The sequence below is a fragment of the Octopus sinensis genome, unplaced genomic scaffold (genome assembly GCF_006345805.1).
Source record: "Octopus sinensis unplaced genomic scaffold, ASM634580v1 Contig12197, whole genome shotgun sequence".
Lineage (NCBI taxonomy): Eukaryota > Metazoa > Mollusca > Cephalopoda > Octopoda > Octopodidae > Octopus > Octopus sinensis.
This window is the reverse complement of record NW_021832556.1, coordinates 19,007-40,488: the sequence shown is the minus strand read 5'-3', so window position 1 is coordinate 40,488 and position 21,482 is coordinate 19,007. Positions and strand designations below refer to the sequence as shown.

Below are 21,482 nucleotides of genomic sequence, written 5' to 3'. Positions count from 1 at the left end.
GCTTGGGCTGGTGAGTGGATAAGATGAGATAACTATAGGAAATGACGGAGAGAAATATAGGAGAGGGTCAGGGATTAGAGTTGTGGTGGTAGATATGTGGGGAGATTGAGGGTGATAACAGGAAGCAAGATGTTGATATGATGGAGAGCAGCACAGGGAGGTAGGGGGAGGAGATGCACAAAGGAGGGGATTGGTGGGGGCAGTAGGCAGGGGAAGAAAAGTAACTGGTGGGAAGGGAGGGAAAGGTGAGAAAGCCAGGGTATGTAGTATGGGCCTATTCTGCTCTCGGGTGATAGAGTGGTGATGGGTGTGGGGAGATGAAATGTGTATGTGTGTGTATAATGAGGGTGTGAGAAGATTAATGGGGCAGAGAGGATGGAGGTAAGCATTATGAAGGTGGTTTTAGGATGTCAGTTCTGCTATGATGGCCGAGTCTTCTTGACTACAGCAAGGCATTAGATATCTTGCACCTTTGTCATCTCCTTCATAAGGCACAGTGTCACAAGATCAGCCTTCAATACTTCGTTCCATCTCTTCTTGGATCTTCCTCTTCCACAAGTTGCATCCAATTTAAGAGGTCGGCACTTCTTTATATAACTGTCTGCATCCATACACATCACATAGAATATATAAATACACACATGCACACACACACACATTCACACATTCGTGTGTGTGTGTGTGTATATATATATATATATATATATATATATATATATATATGCATGCATACATACACATGCATACGCATGCATTATGTAACTGTCATGTATTCATATATTTTTAGGTGGACAATCAATTACCAGATGCTTACTTCCCAACTGTTCTTTACCCATTGCCAGTCCCTGCTTATATCCTTAAAAAGGTTGGCCCTAAACCATTCATAGAGTTTGTGGCTATGCGACAGACAATTCCAGAAAAAAATGTTGACAGTATGAGGTAAGTTATTTGGACTTAAAAGAAAAACAAAAAGAATTAAAGTTTTATTCTATTTTATTGAACTTTCTGCCATGTTTTTCTAACCCTTGGTATTTTTTCAGCTTCAAAGTTACATTCAGATTTTATAACTTTTACATTTACTTCAGGGTTAATATTTTGTTTAATGGATGAAAAATTTAAACTTGTAAAGGAGGATTTATTTGAAATAGACCCTTTCTTTCACAGTGAGCCAGATCAATTTGTTACAAGTCAATATATTGGAAATAGGTACTACAGCTACCAATAGATACCTGATCAATCTATCTGAGATCAGTAGCAAATCAATCAGTTGGCACTAGGTACAAGATCGTCATCATTTTATATCCATTTTCGATGCTGGCATGGGTTGGACTGTTAGACAAGACTCAAGAATCAGAGAGAATTGTCTTGCACCAATGTCTTAGTTTTGGCATGTTTTCTACGGCTGGATGCCCTTCCTAATGCTAACAACTACAGAATGTACTGGGTGGGGGTATTTTTCATGAAACCAACACTAAGGAGGTGGCCTTGCTGTCGGCAAAACTAACGATCCTAGTCAGGTCCTATGTTGTTGCTTGTTTGGATTACTAAACCCTTAAAAGTGTACTGAATACTTGCTGGGATCATCTTACTGTTTGCAAAGAGAAAGAGAGCCCCCAAGAGTACTTGGAGCAAGCGAAGGGGTAAAGAAATGCCAGAGATTAGTGTGAGGAAAAAGGGTACAACGTGGTAGTTGTGATGGGGAGTGTTGAGTAGGAGGATCCAGTTATTGGGGTCAGGGGTCAGTTTGTCTTCCGTGCCTATATGGCTTAGATCAGTGATTCTCAACCAGGGCCTATATGGCTCTTGGGGGTGCATATAAGGTTTTGTTGTTAAAATTTGTGGAATAAAGTCATCATATTTCTACAATACACAAAACACTTAACATTTGTTTTCATACAGTTCCTAATAATATTTAATCATAATAATAGGGTTTTGTTTAAAAATCAAAGGGTTAGGGGCTCCAGTAGACTAAAATAGGAATCAAATGGGTCCATGGGTAAAAAATAGTTGAGGGTTACTGGTTTAGATGGTTCATCAGGGTCCAAGGCAGTTGTTATTCGACTTAAAAAGGGTTAGAGTTGGTGTGGTTGGGTAGGGATTAAGAGAGACAGTGTTAGGGAAGGGGGTAAATGGGAGGGTGAATGAAAAGTAGTGGATATATGGTGGTGGCTGAGATTGAATAGGGGTTGTAGTGCTACTCCACATTATACATGGACAGATAAAAGGTACATGAAAGGAAAATAACATGGAAATGGGTAGATAGGAGGTCATCATTATCATCACCATCATCATTTAACATTCATGCTGGCATGGGTTGTCTGGTTTGACCAGAGGTGGGAAGCTGGAGAGATGCACCTGCTTTTAATCATACTTATGACCAACTGACTAATAAATACATATACTCATATATATATATATATATATATATAATATATATATATATATAAATTAGAGATAAAACCACTATTAGGCAAATCATTATTACTTATTATACTTATTATCTTATATTAACTTTTTAATACATTTTGATAGTTTTATATTAAAAAAAAAAATTATAAATATAAATATAAATATAAATTAATAATTTTAAATTTAAATAATTTAAATTTTTAATTTTATATTTTATATATTTTGTAAATTATATTAATTATTTTTATTTTTATGTTTTGGTTTATGTTTTTCACTGTTTGATTTGCCTAATAGTGGTTTTATCTCTAATTTAATTTATATTTATACTGTGAAATTAGATTTAATCCTAAATCTAATTTTTTCCTGTAAATTTGGATTTACTCCCTAATATTATATATCATCATCATCATCACCATCATCGTTTAATGTCCGTTTTCCATGCAAGCATGGGTTGGACAGTTCGACCAGGGTCTGGGAAGCCAGGGGCTGCACCATGCTCCAGTCTGATCTGGCAGTGTTTCTACAGCTGGATGCCCTTCCTAACGCCAACCACTCCGCGAGTGTAGTGGGTGTTTTTTACGTGCCACCGGCACAGGTGCCAGGGGAGTCTGGCATCGGCCACGATCGGTTGGTGCTTTTAACGTGCCACTGGCACGGAAGCCAGTCAAGGCGGCGCTGACATCGGCCACGTTCGGATGGTGCTTTTTATGTGCCACCGGCACAGAAGCCAGTCAAGGCAGCACTGGCATCGGCCACGTTCGGATGGTGCTTTTTATGTGCCACCGGCACAGGTATCACAACTACTATTTCCATTGATATTTATTTCGATGTTCATGTACTTGACTCAATAGGTCTCCTCAAGCACAGCGGGATGTTCTGGAATCCAAGGTACTTTGAATGGGCAGGGGCTATGCGGAACTGGTGCAGGAAGCAGCCTGGGTCTTTGCAGTCACAGCGTATCTCCAGAGATCTCGGTCCTTCGCCATTGCCTCTGTGAGGCCCAATGCTCTGAGGTCATGCTTGACTACCTCATCCCATGTCTTCCTGGGTCTACCTCTCTCCCTGATACCTTCAACTATTTGGGAGCGGCACTTCTTCACACATCTCTCCTCATCCATACGCAGTACATGACCATACCATCGCAAGCGTCGCTCTTGCACACCACATCTGATACTTCTTATGTCCAGCATTTCTCTCAGGGTGCTTACCCTCTGTCGTGCATGCACACTGACATTACACATCCAGCAGATCATGCTAGCTTCATTCCTTTCAAGTCTACGCATGTCCTCTGCAGTCACAGCCCATGTTTCACTACCGTGAAGCATGGCAGTTCACACACATGCATCATACAATCTACCTTTCACTCTGAGTGAGAGACCCTTTGTCGTCAGTAGGGGTAGGAGCTTTCTGAACTTTGCCCAGGCTATTCGTATTCTAGTGGTGACACTCTCTGAGCATCCACCTCCAGTACTAACTTGGTCACCCAGGTAGCGGAAACTATCAACTACTTCTAGTTTCTTCCCCTGGAGTGTGATGGAATCTGTTTTCTGAGTATCTGTGGTGTCTATTGTCCCTGTGCATCTGCTGCATATGAAAGCTATCTTATCAGTTAATCTTCCTTTGATGTTGCTGCACCTCTTATGCGTCCATAACTTACACTGGGTGCATCTTATGGAGTTTCTACCTACACCTTTCCTACAGATCGAGCAGGGCCACCTGCCCGAAGGGGTGTGTGCTGAGTTTGCCTTTCTGCTTACTATAACTTTGGTCTTTGCTACATTTACTCTAAGGCCCTTTGATTCTAACCCTTGCTTCCACACCTGAAATTTCTTTTCTAGTTCCAGTAGTGATTCTGCTATGAGAGCCAGGTCATCAGCATAGAGGAGCTCCCAGGGGCAACCTGTTTTGAATTCCTCTGTTATTGCCTGGAGGACTATGATGAATAAAAGGGGACTGAGTGCTGAGCCTTGGTGTACACCTACTTCTACCGTGAATTCTTCACTATATTCGTTGCCAATCCTAACCTTGCTGACAGCCTCTCTGTATAGGGCCTGTACAGCCCTTATTAGCCATTCGTCAATCTCCAGTTTTCACATCGACCACCAGATAAGGGATCGGGGGACCCTGTCAAAGGCTTTCTCCAAGTCCACAAAAGCTATGTAGAGAGGTTTATCTTTAGCTAGGTATTTCTCCTGCAGTTGTCAGACCAGGAATATAGCATCAGTGGCGCTTCTACCCGGCACAAAATGGAACTGCATCTCATCTAAGCAAATTCTCTCCCTAATGAGATGGGTTATGACCCTCTCTGTGACCTTCATCACCTAATCCAACAGTTTAATACCCCTGTAGTTATTTCTATCTAGAGCATCACCCTTACCCTTGTAGCAGTTGACTATGGTGCTGCTACGCCAGTCATTGGGTATGACTCCATTATGAACTACCTGGTTTACAATGCGGGTGACTAGGCCATAGCCCACATAACCAGCTGTTTTAAGCATCTCAGCAGTGATTCCAGATGGGCCGGGGGCTTTACTTGGTTTCATACCCTTAATTGCCTTAACTACAAGGGAGCTGTCTATTCGGATAGCTGGTCCCTCTACTGGGTCAACATTTGGCAGGCTCTCCTCCTCCCATTCATTCTCCACATTCAGCAGTCTTTCATAATGGCTTCTCGAAGCCTCTTTCTTTTCACCAACATTAAAAGCAAGTGCCCCATCATCCATGCGGACACATTTCTCTCCTGTAACATCACTATTTTCTCTCACACACTGTCTAGCAATCCGAAATACCTCAGTTCTTTGGTCCTCACGTCGCTGGACATTGGCAAACTTCTACTTTTCTGCTACATCTTTGGCTATGTATACCTGCCGCCCAGCCTCCCTTTTGGTTACCTGGTACAGTTCCCTGCTACCCCCCTCCAGGCTTTCCAGGCCTGTTTCTTTGCACTATGGCTTTGTCTACTGCAGTATTCCACCACCACGTAACTCTAGGTCTGGAAGGGACTTTGCACCATCCACATACTTGGTCTGTGGCACTCAGCAAGCTGTCCCGTAGGAATTTCCAGCTACCTTCTATGTCCGACGTCTGTAGCTCCTCCTCCCTCTCATCAAATTTCTTGATGCGGATGTCCCTAAATCGCTGACCATGTGAAGGGTTCTTTAGCTTCCAAATCCTTCTTTTCTGGATTGGTCTGTTTCTTGGAATCCTTCTGGCCTCAAGCCTAAAGTCACTAATGATTAGCCTATGCTGAGGGGTACATTCTTCACCTGGGAGGGTCTTTGTATTTAAGAGCAACCCTGCATCCCGCTGTCTGGTGAGGATGAAGTCTATTTGGCTAGCAGAGTCTCCTGACTGATAGGTTATAAGGTGGCAGTCAGGCTTCCTGAAGTTAGTGTTGCAGATTAAAAGGTTACATGCATCACAGAATTCCAGTAGTCTAGTTCCCCTCATCATTTCTGGTGCCAATACCATGGCCGCCGTGTACCCCAGTGAAGATATCCGATTCCCGCCCAACATGCCCATTAAAGTCTCCACCCACAAAGATGAGGTCCTTGCCACTCGTCTTTGAGGTAGCCTGTAGAAGGGTATCATAAAAGTGGTCCTTCTGATCATTTGGTAGCCCCGCATGTGGGGCATAGGTGGAGATAATCGTAGCTGTGCCACTCTGTAGGACTAACCTGAGCTTAAGCACTCTATCGCAAACCCTGACAACCTCTATGACCTTATCCACCCATTTCTCCGCAAGGAGAATGCCTACACCCCCTACACCATCCATGTTACCTTGCCAGAATACTTTAGACTATATATATAATTAGATAAAGATAATTATAGCCAGTCTATGGGATTCCCTAGGTTTTCATGTCCATAAAGTGCTTAGCTTTACACCATTTTTACTGACCCTAATGGCCATTGGCCTCCCTAGATAATGGAGGGAGAAGAAACTTTGTTACTAGTTGTTGACTACACAGCCAAGGCAGAGGGATTATCTCCTTTAGACTGCTATCCATAATTGACCCTGTTGGCTTGTGGGTCCCAGGACTTCAGTAGGAATCTCCTGAAGTGTAAGCAGGGTCCAAAGACTTCCCATCCTGGAGTTTTGGTTATTCCCTAGGTTGAGGGAGTTCTTTAATATCCTCACTTGTTCAGCAATGCACAGCTGACAATGCATGCTCCCATTGATTTAGGGACCTGGTTTTTCTAGGATCTTCCATAAGAGTATGTGTGGAGTTCCTTTATCGTCCAGCCATACATGACTAGCTAAGGACATAGTGTATATCCTCTCTGGGATGCTGAATGAGGGTCTGTGGTTGGAGAGGCACCGTTTGAAGGTGTTTCCAAAACGTCTGATGTTATCTTTGTGCACTGGTGCTTCTGTTGACGTTTGATGCTGCTGCTTCTGCTGTTGCTAGAGTTGTTGTTGTTGTTGTTGGTGCCAGTGTAGGGGACATCGTTGGTGACAGTGTTGCTGTTGGTGCACTGCTAGAACCATCACCATTGTTGTTGTTGAAGCTGTTATCAATGCTCTCATGGTGGCTATCGTTGTTGTTGTTATCACCATGGCAATGGTGCTGCTACTATTTTTGTTTGGGTTGCTGCCATTGGGATTGGTACTGCCATTCTTGCTAATGTAGTAGTCGTTGGGAAAGGAGCTATTGCTACAAGGGTCAGATACCACCTCAGTTTCATAGACAACTCCTTTGGTTCTGCATTGGTCTCTCACTGGGCATCTGTTGTTTTCTCTGCAGGAGCATCTTTCCTTCGCTCAAGGCCTAATATTGCAGGTGCAACTAAAAGAGACTGTTAGGTGGTATCAATTGAATATGCGTCTGTAGTCAACAACTAGTAACAAAGTGTTTTCTCCCTCCCTTTTCTAGAGGAGCCATCAGCCAACTGCCATTAGGGTCTGAAGAGATGCTGTAAAGCTAAGCGATTTATGGATGTGAAACCCGGGGGGGGGGCGGTAACCCCATAGATCAGCCATAAATATCTTTAACTAATTACTCTGCTGCTGCTCTATGACTTATAATGTGCTTCCATTTCAGATTTAAGAGGAGGTTACCAGAATTTTGGAAAAACAATTTTTTTATTTAGTCCTTATTATTGGCTCTTTTGTTTGTTTTTCAAACTTATCAAATATATTTTTTTTGTGAATGTACAAACAAGTTGTTTAATTTATATAAAACAAATGTTTTTTGTTTTGTTTAGAAGTGGAGAACATTGTTTTTGGTTTTTGGGGTGAGGTTCCAGGACAATGGAGATAGATAGATAAGTAAAGAGAAGGGGAAAAGAGAGCCCCCCCCCTTCAATTTTTACTTCTATTCATTTATTTATTTATTTAGTCATTTAACATTCTATTGAAATGAGTTCAAGGTTGGTGACCTCTCCAAGGAGTCAGTTATAGGATGGGGTGTGGTCATCACAGAGCAGTTTTGCTTTTTCCATTTTTTCCTTCTTCTTTTTCTTAAGGTGCCAGAGGGAAGATAAAAGGTTCTGTGAAAATTTAAATGTGTGTGTGAGTGTGTTGTGTGTGTGTGTGTGTGTGTGTGTGTGTGTGTGTGTGTGTGTGTGTGTTGTGTGTGTGTGTGTTGTGTGTGTGTGCCTATGGGTTTATGTGTTTGGAAATATGTCTGTGTCTACATTTCAATGTTTTGCATTGAAAAATAAAGTCAAGTTTCTTTTAATTTCATGTTTTTGCATGAAAAAGATATTAGCACAATATTTACAAATTAGAAAAGTAAAATCCAATGTTATAGAGATGAGCATCGTTCTATAAATATTGGATCAGAAACAATAATAATAATGTATTTTTTTCTTTCCTTAAGGTATCTTTCAATTTCACGTTTTCCATAAACAAACAATATTTACAAGTTAGAAAAACATGTGAAGCTAGAATATCCCAATGCCATATAAATCTACCTGAATATCTATAGAGATGAGTATCGTTTTTCCAATATAGGAGCAACATTTAGAATAAAAATTGCAAATTCTCTGCTTTACGTTCAAACATTCAATTTTGGAAAGAATTTTTGGATGAAGTGTAGTTCCATTGCTTTTTGGTATTGCAGCTTTCCCCGTAAACATTCGTAAAAGGGAAAGATTTTGAATTTTTTCTGCCACTGCATACTTGCTTTACAGAATCTTGCATAATTCCTCTTACTGGATATGCTGCCGGTGTATTCTTGCATGTTACCATGAGGAATTATTTGTTTCACCGATGCAATTTTCTTTGCAGCTTGGGCAGGTAATGCAGTATATGAGGTTTTGTGTTTTGCAGTTCATATCTGCATTTATTTTGAATGAGAATTTTATGTGGAAACCACTTTCTAAGTATTTAAAGTTGTTATTGTTGCATATTCCACATCTCCTATCTCCACATTCTTTTACTAAGAACTACCAGAGATACCAGGCCTTGCTCGGGATTAAAATGGCATAAATTTTTATTGCTTTATTTGTTTCAGTCATGTGACTGCGGCCATGCTGGAGCACTGCCATTGGTCAAAGAAATCAACCACTAGATTTATTCTTTGTAAACCTAGTACTCATTCTGTCAGTGTCTTTTACCTAACCACTAAGTTACAGGAATGTAAACACAGCAACATCAGTTGTCAATCAATGGTGGGGGTACAAACACAAGACACACACACATACACAAATATACACCTATATACGACAGTCTTCTTTCAGTTTCTGAGTATGAAATCCACTCACAAGATTTTGGTCAGCCTGAGGCTATAATAAGCATATGTATGTATGTATGTATGTATGTATGTATGTATGTATGTATGCATGCATGCATGCATGCATGTATGTATGTATGCATGCATGTAGCACACACAGAGATTGATATGCAACACATTTTGAATGCATTCTCTGATGCTTGCACTGCCTTAGGATTGACAGTCAGTCTCATGAAAACTGTTGTCATGTACCAACCTGCCCCTGGTAAGCAGTATAGTGTACCAAATATCTATGTGAATGGTAAACGACTTGATGTAGTCGATCAGTTTGTCTACCTGGGAAGCACTATTAATAGATATGGCAATTTGGATGATGAAATTCCATATAGAATTAGGAAAGCAAGTGTTGCTTTCGGAAGGCTAGAAAAGCGCCTCTGGAGTCGGTGAGACATATGCAGAAAGACAAAGATAAAGGTGTACAAGGCATGTGTGCTCCCTTCTCTTCTCTATGCCTGCGAGACGTGGGTCACATATCGATACCACCTTAAACAACTGGAACATTTCCATCAGATGTGCCTCAGACGGATCTATGGCATTAAGTGGAAGGACCACATCAGTGATCTTGAAATACTCGAAGGCTCTCGGTGTGAAAGTATAGAAGCTCTTGTGTTAAAGCAAAGGCTCAGATGGAGTGGTCATCTGGTCAGAATGAAGGATTCAAGGATGCCAAAACAACTCTTTTATGGAGAGTTAGCTAAAGGAGAACGACCTCCACATAAACGAAAAAAGAGGTATAAGGACTTGCTGAAGGCTTCCTTAAGAGATGCTTGCATCTCTCATGACACATGGGAAGGCATGGCTATTGATCTAGCAGGTGGAGAAGGATTGTGCATGAGGGGACAGCCACATTTGAGAAATCTCGAGTTGCACATGAGAAAGTAAGGAGGGATGTCAGGAAGGGCATTGCTGTTACACTTCCAGATGGGAAGGGTCCTCCTTTGATTCTGACATGCAATGTCTGTGCAAGACCCTACCTCAGTAAAGCTGGACTCAAGAGTCATCTTCGTAGTCATAAAGCGAGACGTATGATTGACAACCTGGCCACTGGTGCTGGAGTTAGACACCATACTAATCATATCTGTCGGGCATGTGGAAGAGAGTGTAATTTGGCAGGAGGACTTAAACGACATGCAAAGGTACATGAAGCCCAGTTACAACTACAGCCAGCTATTACCAGTAAAGGTCTTAGTTGCCAATTTTATACAAGATATTGTAGATCTTTAGCTGGGCTAAAAAGTCACATTCGATCACAGCACCAGTAACAGTTAAGCTTCGTGCAATGGCCATACTCGATAATGAGGGTGTAGTCATAATATATGTATGTACGTACATACGTATGTATGTTAGTGCTTTTGTAGCGAATAGCTTTATTATACGCTACTATATTTAACAATCCTGTAAATTATAATAATGGTATTTTTATATAAGCTTAAAGCTTAAGGCATTCGCTGTGCAATGACTAAAGAAAATAGTCTAATAATGGGGTATATAAGCCCTCAACAGAAAAAAAGAAGGCTTCCCCATCCGCGTGGGATGCGAACCTACATCCCTTTGTTAACATGCCTAAGTGTGTTACCTTTACATGCAGATGGGAAATCCTTCATTTTTCTGTCGAGGGCTAATATGCCCCATTATTAGATTATTTTCCATAGTCATTGCTCGGTGAACATCATAAGCTTTAAGCTTATATAAAAATACCATTAATATTATTTACATTATTGTAAAATAGCACATCGTATAGCAAAACCATTTGCACCAAAAGCAGACACACACACACACACACACACACACACACACACACACACATACACACATGCACGCACACACACAAACACACACATATTTAGATTTTCACAGAACCTTTTATCTTCCCTCTGGCACCTTCTGAAAAAGAAGGAAAAAAGAAAAGAAGCAAAAATGCACCCCATGCTAGAACTGACTTCTTGGAGAGGTCATCATCCTTGAATTCGTTTCAATAGAATGGTAAATGACTAAATAAATAAATCTACCTATCTGTCTGTCTGTCTGTCTGTCTATCTATCTCCATTGTCCACCAAACAAAAAACAAAAACAATGTTCTCCTCTTCTAAACAAAACAAACAAGCCATCTGTTTTATATAAATAAACAACCTGTTTCTATATAAATCTTTTTGGTTGTTGCTAACCTTTTGGGGGTTAAACAATTTATGAAACCTTGGTTGATTGTGTCTTTTGTTTTATTTTTGCTTTTGTTTTTACTTTTTTGCCAGGAATATAAAACTATTGATCCAGGAGTTCAATCTTAAACTTGACAAAGGATTCATGTTGTCTGTACTTGATATGGTTGACTGGAACTTTGATCCTGGGGAGGTAAGACTTTACACACACACACACACACACGCACACATACACACACATACACACACGCATGCATACACACATATACATGCATGCACACATACACACATACATGCACACACACATGTATGCACGAATACACACACATTCGTGCACACCTTCAAGTTCACTCACACACACATACTTATATATATCATCATCATCATCATTGTTTAACGTCCACTTTCCATGCTAGCATGGGTTGGACGTATGACTGAGGTCTAGCGAACCAGATGGTTGCACCAGGCTTCAATCTTGATCTGGCAGAGTTTCTACAGCTGGATGCCCTTCCTAACGCCAACCACTCTGAGAGTGTAGTGGGTGCTTTCACGTGCCACCGACACAGGGCCAGTCAGGCGGCACTGGCAATGATCTCGCTCGAATCTTTTACACATGCCACCAGCACGGGTGCCAGTAAGGCAATGCTGGTAAAGATCCTCACACACACACACATAAACATGTATACATACAGATGTGTGTGTGTGTGTGTGTGTGTGTGTGTGTGTGCATGCACACACACATAAATGAAGAGCAATACTACATTGGAGTAAAATGTAGGCTGAACAAGCAAAAACTAGAAATAAATTAAGGGTGCATGCTCTTCTGGGTGTGCAACACTGATATGCACCATGACAAAGTGCAGGAGGGTGTAGGAGGCATCAAAAGTAGTGTGATGTGTATGGATGGAGACAGTTGCAGAAAGAGGTACTGCTCACTAAATGTTGATGGAACCTGTAGAAGGGAGATTCAGGAAGCTATCCAGACAAAGTAGCGAAAACCAACGTCAGGATATTGAGCCTCACGAAAGAGATGACAAAAGACTGAGATGTTTAGCGATTCACCATGCTTGAGAAAACTCATCCACCTCAGCAAAAAATAAAACTCTAAAAGGATATCATTAATGCTTTTTTGCCCCAGCACCCAATCTGTATTTGTTGAGCCCTTCCCAGCAACTTTGTAACATCAATCCCCTCTTCACCATTCTAACTCTGCAACTATTTCCTCAGCTGCTGTAATTAAATGAGAGCAGAATTGCACATATTCCCCTCAGCCACTTCTGTGCTACCAATATTCACTCTTCTTAGGACCACTTCTTTTCTCACCCACTTTGCACTCACATCATCATCATCCTCAAACACTCTCATGTCCACTATCAAAATCCTACCCACACATTTTATTGTAACCCATTACATCCATCCTGTGTGCCTCTAATCTCTGGGGCTTTTTTCTGCAGGGTTACTTCTTCCCCCACACCTACTTCATATCATCTTCCTATTTCATTATACTGTTGTCCTCCAGTCTGTCTTTATGTATTACCTTCTTTTCCTTAACCTCCTCCTTCTGTTTTCTTTCTCTTACCCTGCAAACTGAGATGCATCATTGTCTATGCCTCCACCCATGTTCACCATTCACTTCTACTCTCATCTCTAATCATCTGTCAATCTCCTTTCACAATCTCATGAACCTACAAATCTAGCCATCTTCATTTCTCTACTTTTTCTTATAGCTACCTCCACAATACCTTATCACCACCATTTTTTCTCCCTTTCCTGCTGGGATAGTCATGTACCTCTTCTACAGCCAAAATACTTATTTCTGTCTCTCTATCATGTGTTAACCTCTCAATGCCTGGCATAAAGCCACTGCCCTCAACATTGCACCTCCACTCAGTCCCCTGGTTCATAAGATCCTATCAAACTATGATAATTATGATAATTATGGACATACAGACATAGACACGCACACAAACATACCCATATGTCTAGTGGCATGTCATCTCCTTTGAGTCAAAATGTAACTTAACAATTTGAGAAGCAGGATCAACAGATAAGTTCCAAATTGAAGTACTGAGGTCAAGTAAGTAAAACTCTTGAAAATGGCACTATGCTCCAACATGGCCACAACCCAATAACTGAAACCCATAAAAGGATATAAAAACATACAAGAACAAATTGAAGTATAACTATAAGCAATAACTCTACCAAAGCTGTTGTTGTTTTATTGCTATCATCATCATCACCATTATTATTATTGTTGTTATTATTATTATTATTATTATTATTATTAACAACGATATCTCTGTCAATATCATCAGAGAAATTCGTTTCATTTTGCTGTATACAAAAAGTAAACAAGTGACAGTTGAGGGAGAACTTTTGATTATCAAGAGACGTAATGACTCAAAATATTGTCATTAATTAATGATGAGAAAATAAGCTTCAGCTATATATATATATATATATATATATATATATATATATAACAGAGACTTGAGGTTTGAGAGTTTCATGCATTGGCATTTATCAAACTAGTCAAAGACATATGAGTTAATATCTTTGACCTGTGACTAGTTTGATAAGTGCCAATGCATGAAACTCTTGGACCTTGAGTCACTCTGTTACTTCTGCTAAATATTAATAGAATTATACATATACTCATATTTTGAGTTCTACTTTTCCTGCTTGCACTCATATACCTATATAAATATATATATATTTACGTGCCGGCGGCACGTAAAAAGCACCATCCGATCTTGGCCGTCTGCCAGCCTCGTCTGGCACCTGTGCCGGTGGCACGTAAAAAGCACCCACTACACTCACGGAGTGGTTGGCGTTAGGAAGGGCATCCAGCTGTAGAAACACTGCCAGATCAGACTGGGCCTGGTGCAGCCTTCTGGCTTCCAAGACCCCAGTGTAACTAATGTACATAATATAGAACTGTAATATATATATATATGTACATAATTCTTCATCTCTTAGATATAAAACTGTAATATATATACATATAATAGTGTAATTCTGTGCCCAAATCAAAGTTGGATAAGTAATTGCTTAAACACATACAGATAAATTAAGAAGCTGTATATTCTTAAATATATTTTTACAACCCCATGAACAATTTTATGATTTTATTTCAAAATTCTAAATCTGTACATATTCTCTGATGAAGAAAATGTGGATTACTGACATTGAAAAGGTTTTACCTCCACACTTCATTACACATTCCCACAAACGGCCGTCAGACTCTTTCTATTTATTGGATTCATTTGAGGACTTCTCTTTTGGGACTATTGTGAATTATTATCCCATCAGCTTGGACTTCTTAATTTATCTGTATGTATTTATGCAATTACTTATGCAATTGTGAATTCACAACAACCTCAAACCCACAAGAGTAAACAAGACAGACAGAAACAAGGAAAATTACCTTTGTATTTGAATACTATGCAAATATTCATTTAAAAAACTTTTCATTTAATTTTTCTAAAATTTAATTGTTTTCCATACTTAGAGTTGAAAAAGTCTCAATGACCAAAACTGGTACTCAAAAGTTTTCTATAAAATTATTTTAGCATTTTTTACCTTGACTTTTTTCCATATATATATCAACTCATGTTCCTTTTTCAACCAACTACATATATATATGTAAAGTATAACAGCCATCTCAATATGGCTAACCACAAAGGGGGGTGTTACTGTAGCTTTTTAGCCCCAGGAGATCATCGTCTCCAGCTAGCTTTAGACACACTTTCTGTGCCCTTAATGTATTTGCAAAGGGAGGCCATCCCTTTCTCGTAAGCCTGAGTGATACACACCGGACCCGTTTCGAGATTATTGTCTCTTATCAACGGGCGGTAAACACTAGATCACGGGAGTTAAAAAGCTACAGTAACACCCCCCCCCTTGTGGTTAGCCATATTGAGATGGCTGTTATACTTTACATTGTCGAGCGATTACTGTTTACATCTCGTTCTGAGATTTAATAATGCTTACAATTATATATATATATATATATATATATATATAGAGAGAGAGAGAGAGAGAGAGAGAGAGAGAAACAAAGACAGAGTAGTCCCCTGGTATTCACAGGGGTTACAATCCTAGACCACTCGCAAATAGTAAAAAGCCATGAATATTGGATGCGGTCCATAAAAATGCCTATAAATGTCAAAATATGACGTAATATATATATATATATAAGGGCTAATTAAGGTAGTATATTTTATACCTTGCTACTGTACTGGTTTTATCCTCAAGTATTATTTCGTGATGTGCATATAAACGCTACGAGTTTTCCATCATAAATACTTGTTATGTTCTTTTTGCGTTTTCTGAAATGGAATACCCACAAATCTATTGATTGAAATTCCAATATCTGAACTATATACTTATGTGTGTGTGTGTGTATGTGTATACATATATATATATATATATATATACCTAGGTTATGAGAGGTAATGGTGTCAGGTAAGATCCAAAGGTATCAGGTAATGCTTAGTAAGTGCTATGGATAGATCATAGGTTCCAGGTTCGATGATTATGCGAATAAGGAGTCTAGCTTAGGTCATATATCAGCGTGTGTATATATAAAAATTATTAAATAATGTATATCATTCTGCCTAAATAATGGATCTACAAATGCAATATCCCTACATATCTCACATCTATTTTCATTCCTCCACTTCACTCTCTATTTCATATCTTATCTAAATTAACTATTGCTTAACCATTTTCTCACACTGTCTCGAATGAAGGGATATAATAAATATCCTGGAAACAGCGGTAAGACCTTCTATTTATAAATGTTCTAAAATCTTTGCAGACTTGTATATATATATATATTTATATATATATATATGTTTCAACAAAAGAATAAGTTTAAAACTACATGGATGCACCCTGCATCTAAAGAATGGCATATTCTGGATTACATCCTAGTTAGGGTGCGTGACAGACAGGATGTGCAGTGTGTTCGTGTTCTTTGTGGAGCTGAGTGTTGGACTGACCACTGCCTAGTACGCGCAAAAGTGAAATTAGTCACAAAACATAAAATCCGAGCTGCAGGGATTACCCTGCCTAAAAGACTGAATGTTGATCGTCTTAGGTATAATAGTGTGAAGAGAACTTTACGAGAGGAAATGAATGCTGCAGATATTGGGGAGGATTGGCCGACCCTTAAAAAGTCAGTTTATGATATAGGCAAGTAAGTTCTGGGATTGATACAGAGAAAGCATCAAGATTGCTTTAAAGAAAATGATGAACATACAGATGGTTTATTGACTGATAAAAGACGTACTTTGTCACGCTATTTGTCAGCAAAGTCACAGGAAAGGGAAGTGTTACATAGGGAACTCAAGGACATAAAATCACGTGTGAGGCAAAGGCTCTCTCAGATGAGGGATACGTGGTGGAGTAAGAAGGCTGATGAGATACAGGCGGCATCAGATTCCAATAACCCAAAGCTATTGTATGGTCTCTTGCGAGAAGTTTATGGACCTGATGACACCACTTCGAAGCAGGGATGGTAAAGAACTTCTTCGTGATTCACAAGGAATTCTGCGAAGGTGACAAGAACACTTTGATAAACTTTTGAATCAGCAGTCTGTAGTTAGTGAGGATGTTCTTAATCTCATCCCTGGATTACCTGTGAAGGCAGCACTCGCAGAACCACCAAAGTTGAAAGAAGTTGCAATGGCTGTCTCAAGGTTGAATAATGGGAAGTCTCCGGGTATGGATGGCATACATGCGGAGTTGTTACAGCATGGTGGTGAGAAAATTCTGCAGAAACTTCACTCTTTGTTTGGTAAGGTATGGACTAGTGAATCTTTACCTGAGGACTGGAGAGATGCAGTAATGGTGGTCCTGTATAAGGGAAAGGGCAACAGGAATGATTGTGGTAATTATAGGGGAATATCATTGCTGTCTGCTGTAGGAAAGGTTTTATGCAGGATACTTCTGGATCGTCTGCTGAAATACATTGCAGATTGTGTTCTTCCAGAAAGTCAATCTGGCTTTCGTGTGGGACATGGCACTGCTGATATGATCTTTTCAGCTAGACAGCTTCAGGAGAAGTGTGTGGAACAGGGTCTGGATTTGTATCAGGTGTTTGTCGATCTGACAAAAGCTTTTGATACCGTCAATAGAAAAGCATTGTGGAAAGTCCTCCAGAAACTCAGGTGTCCTGAAAAGTTCCTTGCTTTGGTTAGGTCTTTTCATGAAGACATGAATGGTAGGGTGAATGTTAGAGGGAAAATGTCGGAGCCCATTTCAATACAAAATGGAGTGAAACAGGGGGATATTCTGGCACCGACCTTATTTTCCATATATTCTGCGATGGTGTTCTGTATTGCATTCAGAAATTGCAGATAAGGTGTTTACGTCCATTATCGAACCTCTGGCAGCATATTTGATATCAGGCACCTTGCTGCAAAAACAAACGTATTTACCTCTATCATAAGAGACCTTTTGTATGCAGATGATTGTGAGCTAGTAGCACACACAGAGATTGATATGCAACACATTTTGAATGCATTCTCTGATGCTTGCACTGCCTTAGGATTGACAATCAGTCTCATGAAAACTGTTGTCATGTACCAACCTGCCCCTGGTAAGCAGTATAGTGTACCAAATATCTATGTGAATGGTAAACGACTTGATGTAGTCGATCAGTTTGTCTACCTGGGAAGCACTATTAATAGATATGGCAATTTGGACGATGAAATTCCATATAGAATTAGGAAAGCAAGTGTTGCTTTCGGAAGGCTAGAAAAGCGCCTCTGGAGTCGGTGAGACATATGCAGAAAGACAAAGATAAAGGTGTACAAGGCATGTGTGCTCCCTTCTCTTCTCTATGCCTGCGAGACGTGGGTCACATATCGATACCACCTTAAACAACTGGAACATTTCCATCAGATGTGCCTCAGACGGATCTATGGCATTAAGTGGAAGGACCGCATCAGTGATCTTGAAATATTGGAAGGCTCTCGGTGTGAAAGTATAGAAGCTCTTGCGTTAAAGCAAAGGCTCAGATGGAGTGGTCATCTGGTCAGGATGAAGGATTCAAGGATGCCAATACAACTCTTTTATGGAGAGTTAGCTAAAGGAGAACGACCTCCACATAAACCAAAAAAGAGGTATAAGGACTTGCTGAAGGCTTCCTTAAGAGATGCTTGCATCTCTCCTGACACATGGGAAAGCATAGCTATTGATCTAGCAGGTGGAGAAGGATTGTGCATGAGGGGACAGCCACATTTGAGAAATCTCGAGTTGCACATGAGAAAGTAAGGAGGGATGGGAAGGGTCTTCTTTTGATGCTGACATGCAATGCCTGTGCAAGACCCTGCTTCAGTAAAGCTAGACTCAAGAGTCATCTTCGTAGTCATAAAGTGAGACAGATGAGTGACAACCTGGCCACTGGTGGTGGTGTAACACACCATACTAATCATATCTGTCGGGCATGTGGAAGAGAGTGTAATTTGGCAGGAGGACTTAAACGACATGCAAAGGTACATGAAGCCCAGTTACAACTACAGCCAGCTATTACCGGTAAAGGTTTTAGTTGCCAATTTTGTACAAGACATTGTAGATCTTTAGCTGGGCTAAAATGTCACATTCGATCACAGCACCAGTAACAGTTAAGCTTTGTGCAATGGCCATACTCGATAATGAGGGGGCAGCAATAATATATATATATATGCACTGCATGTCCATATGAAAGGTTTTCTTGTGGTAACTATCACAGTATTCCGCGTTCTAACAGAACATCCACTTTTAAGTGGGCATAAATATTATTTTATATATAAGGGCAAGAGCAGGCATGAAGATGGATAGTGTCGCTGAAGAGGTTACAGATGTGTAACAAAAGATTTCCATACAATGGACATGTGTTAGAATAAGAAAAGTAATAAATGAGTGAAGAACAAATATATCAAGCATGTGGTTATTTGGAAAAATAAAAAACATGGCTATCCTGAAATACAATATATATACATATAGCTTGTATTGCTAATGTCTTTCAAAAGACAACATCTGTTGTAGTAACCAATTTCCCTTCTCTGCTAAATCTAAGCCTTAAAAAATCAGTATTATAATTATATCTCGTCTCATATTCTCTGTTCCAGACCTCCAACTTCCAGTCTGATTTGATCCTTTCTCAGCGATCTTTACAAGAAGTGGCATGTATTTCTGTAAGTATCTAAGAACCTTTTTGTATCATTATAAAATTGTGACATTTTATCTACTGTATGTCTATATATATATATATATATATATTTATAATCTTACAGGTCCTTATTATTTCATATAAGTTTTCCCCTCTAGGAGGAGCGCTCGCATAGCTGGATAAAACTTTTCGTGGGGAGCTTCATACTTCTCTCTTTCTTTCTTCCTTTCTCCCTCTCCCCCTCTTTTACATTGTCTGTCTTCCTCTTCCTCTTCCTCCTCTATACTATCTGTCTTCCTATCTCCTTCCATCTTTAGGCCTTTTAAAAGCTAGCCCCTCAAATATATGGTCTCATTCCTGATTTCGAATTCCTTCTGCCAGTTTTCAGTTCGAAAATGAAATAATTTCAAGATAAGAAACCTTTTTAACTCAATTCAGCCCCTATTCTTCTCACCAGTCATATTTCCATGCAATTTGTTGACTCCTAGTTTGTTGCTTTGTTTATTATTTTCAGCCTCACCTCGCATTACATATTATGAATAATTCATTAGTTATTATTGTCTATCGATCAGCCCCACGTCTCGTTAAATATGGAATACATATTTATAATCTTACAGGTCCTTACTATTTTATATAAGTTTTCCCCTCTAGGAGCGCCGTTAAATATGGAATACATATTTATAATCTTACAGGTCCTTACTATTTTATATAAGTTTTCCCCTCTAGGAGCGCCGTTAAATATGGAATACGTATTTATAATCTTACAGGTCCTTACTATTTTATATAAGTTTTCCCCTCTAGGAGCGCCGTTAAATATGGAATAGGTATTTATAATCTTACAGGTCCTTACTATTTTATATAAGTTTTCCCCTCTAGGGGCGCCGTTAAATATGGAATACATATTTATAATCTTACAGGTCCTTACTATTTTATATAAGTTTTCCCTTCTGGGAGCGCCGTTAAATATGGAATACGTATTTATAATCTTACAGGTCCTTACTATTTTATATAAGTTTTCCCCTCTAGGAGTTCCGTTAAATATGGAATACATATTTATAATCTTACAGGTCCTTACTATTTTATATAAGTTTTCCCCTCTAGAAGCGCCGTTAAATATGGAATATATATTTATAATCTTACAGGTCCTTACTATTTTATATAAGTTTTCCCCTCTAAGAGCGCCGTTAAATATGGAATACACATTTATAATCTTAAAGTTCCTCACTATTTTATATAAGTTGTCCCCTCTAGGAGTGCCGTTAAATATGGAATACATATTTATAATCTTACAGGTCCTTACTTTTTTATATAAGTTTTCCCCTCTTGGAGTGTCGTTAAATATGGAATACATATTTATAATCTTACAGGTCCTTACTATTTTATATAAGTTTTCCCCTCTAGGAGCGCCGTTAAATATGGAATACATATTTATAACCTTACAGGTCTTTACTATTTTATATAAGTTTTCCCCTCTAGGAGAGCCGTTAAATATGGAATACATATTTATAATCTTACAGGTCCTTACTATTTTATATAAGTTTTCCCCTCTAGGAGCGCCGTTAAATATGGAATACATATTTATAATCTTACAGGTCCTTACTATTTTATATAAGTTTTCCCCTCTAGGAGTGCCGTTAAATATGGAATACATATTTATAATCTTACAGGTCCTTACTATTTTATTAAGTTTTCCCCTCTAGGAGCACCGTTAAATATGGAATACATATTTATAATCTTACAGGTCCTTACTATTTTATATAAGTTTTCCCCTCTAGGAGCGCCGTTAAATATGGAATACATATTTATAATCTTACAGGTCCTTACTATTTTATAAGTTTTCCCCTCTAGGAGCGCCGTTAAATGGAATACATATTTATAATCTTAGAGGTCCTTACTATTTTATATAAGTTTTCCCCTCTAGGAGCGCCGTTAAATATGGAATACATATTATAATCTTACAGGTCCTTACTATTTTATATAAGTTTTCCCCTCTAGGAGCACCGTTAAATATGGAATACA

General features: G+C 39.2%; 1 protein-coding gene across 1 annotated transcript in view; it reads left to right on the top strand.

The window, feature by feature from the left end:
- Positions 1 to 19,545, top strand: part of LOC115229235 (vacuolar protein sorting-associated protein 13A) — a 32,401-nt gene extending 12,856 nt beyond the window's left edge. Inside the window, exons 4-6 of the mRNA XM_029799623.2 lie at positions 788 to 939; positions 11,396 to 11,495; positions 19,423 to 19,545. Of these exons, the coding sequence (XP_029655483.2) occupies positions 788 to 939; positions 11,396 to 11,495; positions 19,423 to 19,500 (330 nt within the window). The 3' untranslated portion in view covers positions 19,501 to 19,545. The remainder of the gene's footprint in view (positions 1 to 787; positions 940 to 11,395; positions 11,496 to 19,422) is intronic.
- The last annotated feature ends 1,937 nt before the right edge of the window (positions 19,546 to 21,482 follow it).